The 14,420-nt window shown below is 38.8% G+C and overlaps 1 protein-coding gene across 1 annotated transcript in view; it reads right to left on the reverse strand.

Moving 5' to 3' along the window:
* Positions 1-14,420, reverse strand: part of FGF2 (fibroblast growth factor 2) — a 51,353-nt gene that overhangs the window by 31,927 nt on the left and 5,006 nt on the right. The window contains exons 2-3 of the mRNA XM_030478207.1: positions 8,502-9,567; positions 932-1,136 (exon numbers count right to left, since the gene is read on the reverse strand). Coding sequence (XP_030334067.1) covers positions 932-975 — 44 coding nt within the window. The 5' untranslated portion in view covers positions 976-1,136; positions 8,502-9,567. The remainder of the gene's footprint in view (positions 1-931; positions 1,137-8,501; positions 9,568-14,420) is intronic.

Consider the following 14,420-nt stretch of genomic DNA (forward strand, 5'->3'; position numbering starts at 1 on the left):
GCACTGTCCTGGGAAATCATGTTTCAGCATCTCATAGGTCAGCGCTCCATCTTCTGGGAAGACGAACATGGCTGACAGGGCAGGAGTGAGCCCCTGTACCCCTGGGGCAACCTATATGAGCACAGCCTTGGCCAGCTGGAAGCCCTGTCATCGAGCTGCCTGCAGCTTGAACATGAGATTCCACAGGACAGGGCCATGAGATTCCCAAGTGTTCTGAACCCTGGTCCCCACAATGGGGCCCAGTGCAGTGGTGGCAGGGTGGGTATGGTAATTAGCTCAAACTCCTTATCAAATGAGCCTTTTAAAACTTCGTGCAAGTGGCTAAGTAAAATTATGGGACTTGAGAGCTCTTTACAAGCTCGACATTAAAGCTTGTATGTGTGAGGCCTACAAAAAAACAACAGAGCTAAAATGGAAGATCATATTCCTTAAGTTATCTGCACTTGCCTCAAGATCTGCCAATTTTCTTTTTTTTTTTTTTTTAAATACATTTTCCTTTCTCTTCTTCAAATGGAAAACAGACAAATTTTTGTTTTCTCCATTCTACTTTTCTCTGCACTCCAACTTCTTAATATGGTCATTAATATTCCTCTTAACATGGACTGAAGCAATTTTGGCAGTAGCATTTTCCTTTCTTGTGGCCCTGACCACATTATCCCTACCACCACCCCTGCTCAACTCAGATCTTGCACACGATTACACCCATACAGCTACTTCCCCTCCACCCAAACCATTAATTATTCCTGCTTTCAACCCCCTTCCAAGCCTTCTCCTGGCCTGCGAAAAGCATACTCCATGTTAAAATACCTTAAAACCTACCTTCCTTCTATTTCAAAAATAAATCTTAGAGACCTCTTCTCTAACCTGTTCCATTAACCTAAATTATCTACCTTTTTGTGTTTGTCTCCCTGTTCCTCGTGGAATAGCTCACCTCTTAGAGAGAAAAACCTGGTTTATCCACACTGATGTTCTCATACTTTGGGGTCACACTGAACACAGGGCGCTTCATAAACAAGACAGGCACTCCATTCTGATGGTAGATAACTGTGGACCATCTGTATGTCCAAACATCACTTTCATTCCATATATAATTCTGACCTTTCTAGAGACCCTCAGTAGCATTGTACTCAGAACACCTGGAAAACAAAATGAAAAACCAAACCTAAATTATATCATTAGTCTGGTTACAGAAAAACCTTGAACATGCAAGTCGAATTTTTGAGGTATTTCAAATTAGGAGTAACAAACTCCATCAGCTCCATCAGTTTTTAATTTTTAATCCAAAGTGCAAGAATCCAGCCTACAACTTTCCCAGACTTTTCAGCAGTTACTATTACAAATCCTGCCGTATAATAACCCCAAAAAATGTCAATCCCCTTTCATGGAAGCTGCTTTTAGAGAGGTTTCAGCTATATGTCCTTGACGGCTTGCTAACACTAGATCTCCATGCTGTGTTTGGTCACACAGCTACCATGAAGATGTTTGAAAAGCTAAATTAATCTGCAGAAGACCTGATTTACTGTAAAACCAAAAAAAGCCCTTACTTGAAATGTAATTAAAACTACGGGAAAGCAGACATCCAGGGCTCATCCATCTTCCCACCATTAATACACATAAGCAGTTGGTTTGTCTCACTAAGGCAGCAGGAAATGCTTCCAACTATTAGAAATGTAACATCAGTCCAGGCCTCCAGTCCATCACAGTACTTCTTGATTCTCTAGGCTTCTTGGCTTCCCAATCCCTCTCTTTGGTGCATATCCAACTAACAATTAGCCAAAGAGAGCTAGATAAGCTGTGTCTCTCTTCAAGATTTTCCTGTGTTGTCTAGCACTCAGCTAGCAGTGGAAAAAACATCCCTCTCACTTCACCAGCACATGTCGATGCTGAATGCCACTCATCAAATTCTCAGACATTCACTTGTCAAAGGAAATGTCCTCTGCAGACTTTGGCACTCATGGCCAAATTTTTGTAAGCGTTTTTGACTTCAGCGTTGTGCTAGCAAACAGTCAGGCCCCTGGTTACAGGAATGCAGGAGCTGCCAGACAGCCGGTAACACCCCACTGGGGAGCACCAGGTCAGAGCTGGGAATAGCCTCCATGTTGTCTGGCCTCATGCAGTGCCTCATTCAGGGTAAGCCTCATGCTCTCCAAATCAATATATATCAACATAACACCACACACTCTCTCCTGAATCTCAAGAATGAAGTGATAAGAAACCTTATATTCAGCCAAGATTTAGCTAGACTTCTCTGATAGTGGGTTGCACTTCTAATTCAGTCTTACTTGGTTAAACCTTAGCATTAGGGAAGGCTATTTCTCGCCCCAGTAACCCTGCAGGAAGAGAGGCTTGCAAAGTGAGAGGCAATTTTGTGAAAAACAGAGTTGTACTGGGATTGCAAAGGGGAAAGAGCATTTTCTCTCTCTCTTTTTCTTCTAACTTTCTGGATGTTACTATTTTCTGTTCTACATGTCTCTCTCAGCTTAGAAAAATAAATCACAAGATACACATAATGTGGATAGCCCTTGAATAAATCCACCTCAGTGCTCCCTCCAACTGGAGAACAACCTGGATGTGAGAGAATGGCTCTTGTGCAGGAAGTCCAGGCAGACATCTGAATGGATGAAATATGGTAAGTATCTTAACCTTTTAGTGAATTATTTATCTATGAGATCACGCGTTTTGCAATACTGCTTAACTTTAAATATATTTCTTTCCTTCAAAGTCTGAGCATGAGTTTAAGAATTCAGTAGCCATTTATTCCCCAGAATTCTTAGTTCTTTCACCAGATATTTATATTCTGAGTTAATATTCACATGCTCACTCAGGAACTTAAATGCATGCTTCAGCTGCTTTGTATAATGGAAACACACAGCCACAAATCTGTCTATAACAGCCTGAATTTTCCTTCTAAATAATAGTTACTACAGGAAGCAGTCTCAATTTTTGCTCACCTACTTCTGTAAGTGCAGTTTATGAGAAAAAGTTTCTGCACTTTAAGTATAAATGCATATTGTTAAGTGTCTGAGAAAGTCTTCTTGCACAGCCACTTTTTAAAAACAATCTGTAGCAGAAGTTTAGTTTTTCATTTTCCTTTCTGATTACTTTATGCCACTTTATCTTTTTTTTTAGCAAAAGCTTATTTCTGCCTTTTTTTTTTTTCCTGATACAGATAATAGAAAGAAATCACCTCAACAATAGAAAAAATATCTCCTCCATATTATAAACATCTTCTAGTCTCCATTCCAGTTCAGAAGAGTACTTGTTTCCTATAAAGCATCAGTGGAGTCTTGTTTAGGTCTTTCTAACATAAAATTTTCTGAAAATATGCTTAATCTGAATATGACCACAGATTGCCAAAGTGTTGTTTTGGCTTGTCTTTACAAATGGTTGATGCTGGAAACATAATAGCCAAGGACAGCTGAAGATAAGAGAACTAACAATCCAGTGAGGCTTAAACTGGAAGGAAATCAAATTTGTTATGGTCCAAAATGATTGCACTTGGAAAAAGAACTGAACTGTCTAGAAGCAGTGACAGCTATTGCAGATGTAAGAGATATAGTATTGACCTCCACTTATGAGAAACAAGAAATAGTGTTCTGAGTACAAATATTTATGGAGGTTAGAGTTCAGAATTAGCAAAATCGCCACTCTCCTTCTCTCTGATGCATATATAGACACATAGACACTCTCTCTCTGTATCCACATTACATAGATTAATATTTATAAATCAGCAAAATTACTCCAGGCTAAGAAAATAAACAATGTCAGTATAAAGATTGATGATATTAATAAACTATATATATATAAATACTCTGAAATCAAACATCATGAACTCAAAGAGTTAATACTGAATTTCAAAGAAATCCACATTTACTAAGGTAAGAGATTCCTTACTGGGAACAATCATAAAACCACGTTTCTTTCTCACAGCACTGCATTATAAACATAAAATCATGATTTAAGTATTTCTCTCTCCTGCTGTCATGCTGATCGAAGGGTAATGGTTGAAAATGTCAGTGGTCCAGCTGTCCTTCCTAACTCCAGGGTAGTGGTGGCTGAGCTGCCCCAGCATGGGCTCTACGTCAAGGCAGTTTGAAGATCTTTACGTGAAGTCGGTAGTCCTGTCAGTTGTCCCAAAGTAACTTATCCCCTGCTTATGACTCAAAACACATTTCAGTTTCATGATACCACTACAGGTAAAGCTGTTGCTCTTGCACTGGAAATGCTTGGACACACACTAGGAGATTATAGGGAGATCTTTTTCCCTATAGTGGGGGGGAAAATCAGTGTTTGTGAGGCAGATGCAAAAATGCAGCCAATGTCTGAATGTGTTACTGTTGTTTAGGAAACCCATTAACCATTTGAACAGAGCATATACAAACATTTAAGTGGATTTTCACATAAATAGAGAATAGTTGAAGTTGGAAGGCAGCTCTGGGCATCATCTAGTCCACCCTCCTTGCTCAAGCAGGGCCACCAAGAGCCCACTGCAACAAGTCTACTTGCAACAATTCTAACAATTTGATAAGCATTTCCACATCAACTACAAACCACTCCCAATCAAAAATTGTCTCTCTCGCTGTGTTATACTGCCTAGCAAGTGATTGGAAATAGTGGAAGATCTGTTGCAGATATTCTTTATCATCTTTTAAGTTAGGTTCTTGTCTTGTAAGTCTCATAAGATCCATAACTTCCATATGGGTTAATTCTGGAGAATGTTAAATTATTCACAGGACTGCAACTGGAAATTAAAATATAGGTGTTGGTGAGGAAAACGCTCTTTCACTGGTATGTTATAGCACAAGGCCAGACTAACTTCATGGAGGAATATAATATAGCAAAGAGAGATTATTCCCAAGGAACAGGAGTTACCACATCATGCAGCTTTCATCATTTCACATTTAAGGTCAAGGAAAGATGAGATCAGCGAGATGTTACAAAGAAAAAAAAAAAAGAATGTTTTTTACTGCATCACGAATTTAGTTTCTACTAGTTGCTCAACCAAAATCTTGCTCTGCATTATTTCTGTACAGTATGTTAGCTGGTAAGTAGAAAATAGCAAAAATAAAAAAAAAATAATAAAAAAACCCTACAAAACCAAAACAAACCCAAACCCCTCTCTCTCAGTAAAAATCTGTGCTGATAGTATTCCAGCAGGAATGTCACAACAACTCTCCCATCTGTTTTCTCTTTGTTTCAGGACGGTTTCCATGGATCCCCAAACCTAGGCCCCACTGTAGGGCTCCCCAGAGCATAACACCATGCAGCAGCAGGTCACAGACCAAGCATCACATGCAGAACACAAACAGAATTCCAGTAGTGCAGTCAACACGTTAAACCTCTTGCGAACAGTTTACTGTATAGGATATCAGCACACTAGTATTTGAGAAAGGAGAGACAGGCCCTGGAACACTATGAGAAGCACAAATTATGCAGTCCCCTTGTGCTGTATTAGCTTTTAGTTCTTGGGAGGGAGAACTATCCCAAATGAGTTTGAGGCAGCATTTAGTGCTGGGGTGGATATAGTTGTTATTGTTCCACCACACCCCAGTACATCCATCCATGCAACAACTGGCTTAGGTGAAACACTTTCTACAATTCTCTCCTTTCTCACCCATTAAATCATTCCTGTATGTCTTTAAGTTTACCATTACTGCACATGAACCTACATCTCCTACATTATCTGAAGTTACAAGTACTGTAAGTGCAACTTAAGCCAACTGGCTCTTGTGAAATCTTGTTTGTTTCTTGGAGAGATGCTTAGCGCATTTATTCATGGTAGTTTAAAAAACTGTAATCCACTGTCCACGTGCCAAAATAGAATTTGTTATCTGCCAAAAAATGACTTTCCCAACACTGTCCAGGATATTATCTCAAAACTGACCTACAATAATTAACTTCCAAGCATCTGGGAAGTTAAATTGCTCAGTGATCTGTCTTTTTCTATGCAAAAGCAGTACTCATTACATGATAATATCTATTTAGTTCACATTCGTTTTTTCCCCTCAGGAAATATTAAGAGAATGAACGCCTGCATAAACCACTTCGTTACACGAAGTGTAATTAATTTTGTCAAGTGCAGTCTTCCATTGAGCACTTGACAGAACTTTTTATGAGACTATGCTCATCTTTGCAAGTAACCTGAAGACCAAAAAGGGTTTGTGTGTTGCTATATAGTTCTTATATCAGTAATAGCAAATTAATGTGCAAACAGATTTTGGCTCTTCACTACTAATCAAATATCTACGTAAAGGTATCACTGCTTACAGACATGACAGCAGACAATCCAGAAAGTGGTAGAAGGAGCTGCTCTTACTTTACTGTTACATGTTAATTTTCTCTGTAGAAGCTGCATTACCTGTTGAAAGAACCACCAGCTAATGCTAAAGAGGAAGTTTGGTCTGCCATTAACGTGACTAGCTGCAGCTGACTTCTGCCTTGTGCAATTGTAGCCACAAATTTCAGCCATTTCATACTTCAGATGGCATTTGGGAAAACTTCTCCACAGACCCCTTTAACATTACAACAACACACAAGAAAAGCTAGCTGTAACTTAAAGAGAATTCTGAAAGTGCAAACTCCAAGCAACAGAGACTTAAGGGTGAAAAGCAAGAGTTATAGGTGCCCTTACCAAACAATGTTTGCTCTGAAGCCATATTTGTTAATGTTGTTGATCTCCCCTAATTTAAAACCCACAAATTCTCTACTAATACCCTAAGGGGGCTATCACTGATAATGGAGATAAAGCTGGACTCACTAGCTTTGCCACAGGCCACAATTACTCTTGACAAAGGTTGTCCTTCAAAGACATTGAGGGGCAGTAGTAGGGGTCAGCGTATGCATGTTATCGGTGGATTTCAGTCTTCTGACAGCAGAGGAAGGGAAAGGCTGTGTAATCCTCCCCAGATCCAGGAATGAAAACCAGGAAGACACTGAAGTAGGCACAGACTCATCTTCCTTTCTTTTGCCTGCCCCACCCTCCACCCCAGCCTGTCTCGTCTCCTCATCCTTTGTCCCCACCCTGTTTCTTTTCCTTCTGCTGCTGTCAGGCCCAGGTTTCTAGTCTGTTTCTAAATCTTTCCTCAGCTCCTCATGCCAAGCTCTAGCCTCTGGACTACTTTTCCTTTGCATCTCACTATGGCTTCTCGCCATGTGTTCAATAGACAGGTTTAATTTCCCCACTTTTTCTTAATCCCTGCCTCCTTTTTTGAACTTCAAAGCCTGTGTTCTCATTCCCCGACCAATCCTCATAACTCTGTAACTTAGGTTTTTCATAGACTTTTTAATTTTCCTTTCCCCTAACACTTTCCCTCTTCACGGTAGTTCCCCACTGCCCACTCCACTCTCTTGGCATGGCGGTAATCTCCAGTCCTAGGAGACTGCCCATCACCATCACGCTGGCGCACCTGCCTATGTACAACAAGTAATGCCTGACAATCTCCAGGCAGCTCTGCTTGGGAGCTCTGCTCTTCAGGCCACCCCACAGCCCTTGCTTCCTGGCATAAACCAGCCCAGGGGACCTGACACTGTCTCACACTGTCACATCACTTTGGGCTCTGCTGTCCTCAGGAGTGAAGGATGACAGCAAAGGAAAAGAGAGGCCATTTTGCATTGTGTGGTATCTTCTTTTCAACCATTCTCCAGCCCTTCACTATAGAAGTTCTAACTGACACTGTTCTGAAGCATCTGGGCAAGTTTAATGTTATAACAAAATCAGTCACAAGGCTTCCTCTAAACTTTTTTGAAACGAGGCAAAATTTTAGCTGATCCATTTCAAGCTCACGTGAATTCCTTTCTGACAAAAAGGCTGAAAAACTGAAACAATTTTAAAACCTCATACAACTCATCACAGAACTCTTCTTACAACACTCTTCATTCTTCTTTAAAGGCAATACTATTGCAGATTACCTCAGCAACAGCAACCAATCGCAAACTCATCCATCTTCTAGGAGTGCTTCATTACAGGGAAAAATAACCAAATATATGTGGCTAACTTTATTACCATAAATATTAAGGGCTTTCATTCTGAATAATCACACACCTTGGGTCATTTCACTGAAGTCAACAAGTAACTTATAAAACCAAAAAAAAACTTGGTAAGCAAACAATAATAAAATCATTTCCCTCAAAGACCAGCAAGTCAAATTAATTGGAATTAATGATAGCAATGAATTAAATGAAATCAAGGTGGCCTGCTGGCATTTTTAGTGCATACGTTTCTGTGCATGTATTATACTCACAAGGATGCTTATAACTGAGTGCTCAGAAGTCTGTTTTGTAAGAAAGATTCACTAGGTATCCTGGCCAAGAGGAATGGTGGATTTTAGCTGTTATTTCCATTCATAATTTAATTGCAATTTTTTCACACAGAATAATCTCCGAGTTTTCATATTAAAGTGACAGCAGTTTATGAATCAATTTATCGGCTTTGTCATTTAATGATTCATTTATTTTAAAAAGACCAAACTAATATCGATGATTCTTTTCATTGGGTTACACACCACATTTTATGTCAGTTGCTCCTAATACAAAGTTCAGCTTTTCTTAATTTCTTCTTCATTGTTGCATTTCCCACTGTTATTGTTGGAATACAAACAAATAAGGAGAGTCACCTCAGAGGTATTAGCCTTTTCTTATGACATCAGTGTGTAGGCTGTGCAAAATTGAGGCATCAGTTAGTCACTCGCACCATCTGTGTGGGCCTGGAGTAAGCGAGATGTAATCTGTCATATGGTGAGCTTTGTACAAAACAGCAACAATCCACATTCAGCTGCATAGATGAAATGGATCCCTTGAGGAGCTTCAGCCTGCCAGAGCGTGCTCTCGTGGGTGTCAGCTGCTGGGGGTCAGCTCTTCATAATGCAAGGAGGGAAAACTTGCTGTTTGTCCAGACAAGAACTAGGAGGGTGGTGGCAGTCAGATCCACAGACTAAAGTTTGCTAGCCAGACTGCGGTGGTATTAAGTAGCACTTTAAAATTTCAGAGCCAACATCCTTTCTCATTTTTACTGACTTAAGAAAATTTGCTCAGGGATGATCTGAATACAAGAAAAGAGAAAATGATGAAATAATTCCTTTTAGGTTTTACTTCCCACGGGACTAAACCTATTGTCTTCCCTGGCCTCCCGAACCTACCATGATGTTGTTCCTCAAGAAGGGGAAGGCAGGGGTCTACCATGTAAAGGAAAAGGCTAACTGCACAGTTAACAGTCTGCAGAAGTCTCCCTGCACAGCACTGTGTGGAAGGAAGAACAGGACATGACAGGATATATCCCCAGGCAACCTCACCTATTTGGTTGGAATTTATGATGTTACTTTTCACTCACACCCTTAAAATTGCACCTCTCCACTGACTTCTTTGGCAGTCATCTCTAGATTTTATTTCTAGCATACAGATGACAATTACATGAAGGTATCGCAACATTTTTACATACAGCACTTGCACGTTCCCAAGAAAAGCATACAAGAGCCTTTACAGCCCTACATCAAATAACTTCAGCTTGTGCTGAACAGAATTCCTGCAATACGTGTTTTCGCTAACTAGGTCACAATCCCTACATTATGGATACTATAAGATGACACCAATGCCATGCCAACTACTTCATTTTTATAAAGCATATCTGTGGAAATGACTTTAAAGGACAATTACGTCTTCTACCTTCCTTTTCGTAGTGGTACCAAGTAGCCCAAAAGGCATTATTAGTTGCTGAGCAATGGTCTCCTTTCTTCCTTATATACTGCTTGCGACTTTTTTAAACGTAAAGAACTCCTATACTTATTTTCAGATTAAAAATATGATCTCACACAAATTTATTATTAAGTAGTTATTTTTATGTAACATTGGGGGTTTTTCCTAGTGGTTGATTTTACCAGAGAGACACAGATGAGCATAAATACTTTTCCCAGCTGTGGTTGTGGAATGGAGGACAGAATGGAGCAGCAGATAGCTTTAGCAAACAAATGGAGCTTTAGCAAACAAAAAATCTCCAAAATTCTGAGTCAGGAGAATGCAGTCTGTCTTCTCACCCCAACAGTCACCAGAAAGAAAGGGAAGACCAAGCTTTCTACTGTAGTAGACAGTATAAAATAAAATAAAATAAAATAAAATAAAATAAAATAAAATAAGCCTATTGAGTACAGCCCAAAGACATTGGGTTAAGAAAGCCACAAAAGAGCTTTTCTTATGTTTTTTCTGTAAGCACTAGAGCCAACTGTTTTCAAGTTTTGCAGTATTTAATACTGTGTACTCTTGCTGTCTGGTTTCTAGAAGTCTCCGTGATCCATAAAGGCAAACAGGCAAGACAGTTGTAAGCATCATGGAGTTGTTATCTTGATGACAAGCTTCTTTAAGTCAGACCTTCTCTGTCATCCTTCCTTACACTCTTACCTTCAATACACTGAGCATAACTTTCTAGAGAAATTAATATTTTAGGGTATCTCCATTTTGGCTACCATTTTTGAACAGTTGATTCCCAGACAACATCTCCCATGGTCTCCAAGTACCCATAAAGCATCTCAGCCCTCTAAGAGTGGAGTCAATTAAGGCCTCAATCGAAACACCTGAAAAATCTATTGGACTCTTTCAACTGATCATGGTAGCCATTGGTTTTAAGACATTTGAATTTCCAACCAGTTCTTGCTACAAGTCCTAGCCCTATGCATGTGAAACTGCTTGGGTATAGGACATGCAGTAAGGACAATTGAGTAAAGATGTGACAGAAATACTGATGAATTGATTAGTATTAAAAAAAAAAAAAAAAGAAAAAAAGTCAGCATAATTTGTAGCTTTATCGAGTTATTTTTTAAGCAATTTTACTTAGCAGATGGAAGTAATTTCTCTGAAGAGAAGAAGAAAAAGAGGCCTCTTAAATTTTAAGAAGCGGTAAAAAAATGCTTTTGGCTGTCATATGTGCAAGTCACAACACCAAATTCAGAAAAGCTGCAGCATGCGTGTTACTATATCACATGTTAGGGGCGACAGAGGTGAACAGTTTTGGTTCTTAAAATTAGTAAAGCAGGCTACCTTTGTTCTTCCATTGACATACAAAATAGATCAGCAGTAAATAGTCTTTAACTATTTTATTTCGGCCTCTTTATGTCATCTTTGTGTACTGTCTTTAAAAAAAAAAGATTAGCATCTATGATGACGTTTGGATTACTACCATGCGGGGTAATTGAAAACACAATTACACTACCTCTCAAGCACAAGTTTGTTTTCTAGGACGATTAATGAAAGAAAGGCAAATCATGCTGCAAGCCATGAGATGAAAAGACTGGAACAAATTGTATGCAGTTAGCTTGGTAGACTAAATGGAACTGGCCAGAATTCAAATGTTGTACAAGTGAGTATAAACAAAGGAGTTGCTTTTGCTTACCTCATGTCTTATTTTGATCTATTGGAAAAACAGTGGTACTGGGAGTAATTTAGCTGTAGTTAAATGTCATTGACTTCAACCTGCAAAAGATTAAGCTCATAACGGTTGAGAATTTCCCCACTTCTAAAAGCATTCTCTTCAATACCTTACAAAGCAGAGGCAGGGTACAGTGGTCTGATCCCACTGCTTTTAAAAGCAAAACCAAATATCATTAAGACCTTTGCTATGAAATTCCAGTGGAATGGGGATTAAGGTTCTAGGCCAAAAAAGAAAAATCACGTGTAACAAAGTAACACTATGTTCCAGCCTAGCCTAAGAAAATTCTACTATCAGGTGCTTCTGGTGTTTTAAGACAGACCAACCAAAACTTGCTGAAAAAAATCCTTAAAAATGTGTAGGAATATAAAGCATCACCCCAAAATAGCACAGCTCAGAGGAGGGTTACACATAGCAAACAGGTGATGTTCATGTTGAAATGCATGAGACGTGCTTTCACTGGAACATGTTTTATGATTTTCATGTCAATCTATTCTCACTAGAAATGGCTCCATTTTCACTGGCCATAAAGTATAATCTCATAACATTTAAGGCAAATAATTTGTCAGAAAGAAGAAAAACAAGAAGTGTTCTTAGACATAGTACCTGTTGCTAGCCCTTTCCCAGGATGCAGGTGCCATTTGTGTGGCAGTTGCACCGCTCTATAGGTTAGGGTAAAGATATTGCCTTAACAACTCATTATTTTAATCTCTCTTTGATGCACTATTGCCCTTGTTAATCTTCAATTCCCAGTTGTCAGAAAAAGAAGAAGTTTTTAACTCCAGGGATTACAGCCACAGCCCACGGAAAGCAGAAGCAAGCAAAAGTCTTCTGGTACACCCAATTCCCTCCCCACGACAGACAGACATAATTTTTTCAGATGAGACACAACCCGACACTCCGCAAAACAAAAACAACAAAAAGTTGGGTTTTTTTTAAAAAAAGTGTATGACACAATGGAGGAAAGAGGTTAGTGCTGAGGGTAAATTCCAAATAGCTCAGCGTGTTTTCCTGGATTGTCTCTTACGTAACCCCAAAATTCAGGCTCGCAACAGCCTGCTGGGAGCAGAGGGGAGTAGGTCGGGAACTCATTGACAATACCAGGCACATGTGCACATACACGCACAGCCACCACACACACAGGCGACAAGAATTAGGTAGTCCACTGCAAATGTCAGCCAATTTATGTAATATCTTTTTACTCAGCATTTCTTATTCACTGGAGAGTGAAAAACCTCAATAAACAATCTCTAAAGAATTGAAAGTGGAGAAGTTAGTTGGATTCATAATCCTTCTCCAGTCACTGCTGTTATTGGCTGCTTGATAGTCTATACATTACTTCAATTAAATAACCAGTGAACAAGCAGGCATTTATTTCATAAGTTACCCATGCAATTAGTGTTAACAAGTTCTAATTGTTATTAACAGCAGCTGTCATTTTAAGTTGACTAAGCACAACAGCTCTGGGTTGCTGCTGTTCACAAGGTGCAAAGAAGACTTACTCCAGAATCCAGTTTGTCCAGAGAATAGTTTTTCAGATGGTAGAGAGCTGGAAAGTACAGACCAGATGACAGCAATGCTAAGCCTTGCTGATTTAACACACCTAGGAAACAAAGGAAGAGCTGAGAAGTGGGAGGAGAGTATGGAGATGACTAGGCTGGATATAAATAATAGCAATTATTTCCCCAGCCTGCCTTTGTAGTAAAGAAATATATTGGTGGTATTCTTGCACCACTTGGAAACAGGACCAAGAATCTCACCTGTTCAGTACTTCAGAATTACATATTTGGCAGATCACCAAATATGACCTTTGTCGCTAGGCTATATTACTTTTCTATTATTGTTTTTAAATTACTTTCATTTCAGAGCTCTAATTTTCTGTTCTGAGAGAGTGAACAGTAGTAAGCTCTTATGAACATGACAGCCGTTTTAAAAAAATAGGAAGAAAGCTGATTTCCTACTCATCACACAACAGAAAACATTTCAGTTAATTGGCTTACAATCAGAAACAAAAGCTGTTATTATCAAAATAAAACCTACAATACACATTGGACAGAATTCTGAAATTAAATCATATCCCTTGACAGGTATTGAAAAGTCTAAGAAAAATTTAGGATTAAAGTTCCAAAACCTAGTACAGAAATTCACAATGAAACATGTGGTCTCTATTTCTATAACAATGTAATAAGGGGAAACCAAAACATCTAATCAGCAAGCACAAAAGCTTGATTTTTAACATTTGTTACAATACTTGTGTTTACCATGGACACCCTTAATGACTTCAAATGTCCACAGAAAACTCACCTGACAAGCCTTCCCTTAAAGCCATAGGTTTATGCTCCTCTTCACAAAATTCATTTTTTCCTACTCAAAACATCTTAGTAACAGATTGTACATTTAGGGTTATCTAGATGATGGAGAGGATTTTTTTTTTTACTTTAATTTAATTAGAAGGTTCCAAAAAATTGTGTAATATTTGGTCTTCTATTTTGTACCTGACTGGTCAAACCATTTTCTTGCAGTTATTCCAAACCTCCGTGATAAAGTAACCTGTTTATTCAGTTTCATAATTAATCTGATCTACATGAAGATATTTTATGCTGCAGAATTTTATTATAGTAATCTTCAATTCTAATGAATACTTCTGGGTTTGATGGAGAAGGCAGATCTATTTAACGTATGGATCTAACCTCTGAAACAGAAGGTAACATTATGTTGAAACATATGCTGTGAAAGACAGCAGCACACATAGAAAATTTAAAAATAAATCTGGTTTAAGTGAAAAAAAAGAAGTTCAGCAATAATCTTAAACACTGTGTCAACATCCATTTCATTTATTCACAAGACTTAAGTTCTTTTTCTAACTTTTTCACTAACTAAGGTTTCTATTTGTTACTCTTTCTCCTTCTGGAAATACAGCAGTAAATGATAACGTAAGTTGTTACTACAATTACTTGGCTGACTTTCCTGAAAGAGTATTTACCTCAAGCACGTCCCAAGAGTCATCAGA

Source organism: Strigops habroptila, chromosome 3 (genome assembly GCF_004027225.2).
Source record: "Strigops habroptila isolate Jane chromosome 3, bStrHab1.2.pri, whole genome shotgun sequence".
NCBI lineage: Eukaryota > Metazoa > Chordata > Aves > Psittaciformes > Psittacidae > Strigops > Strigops habroptila.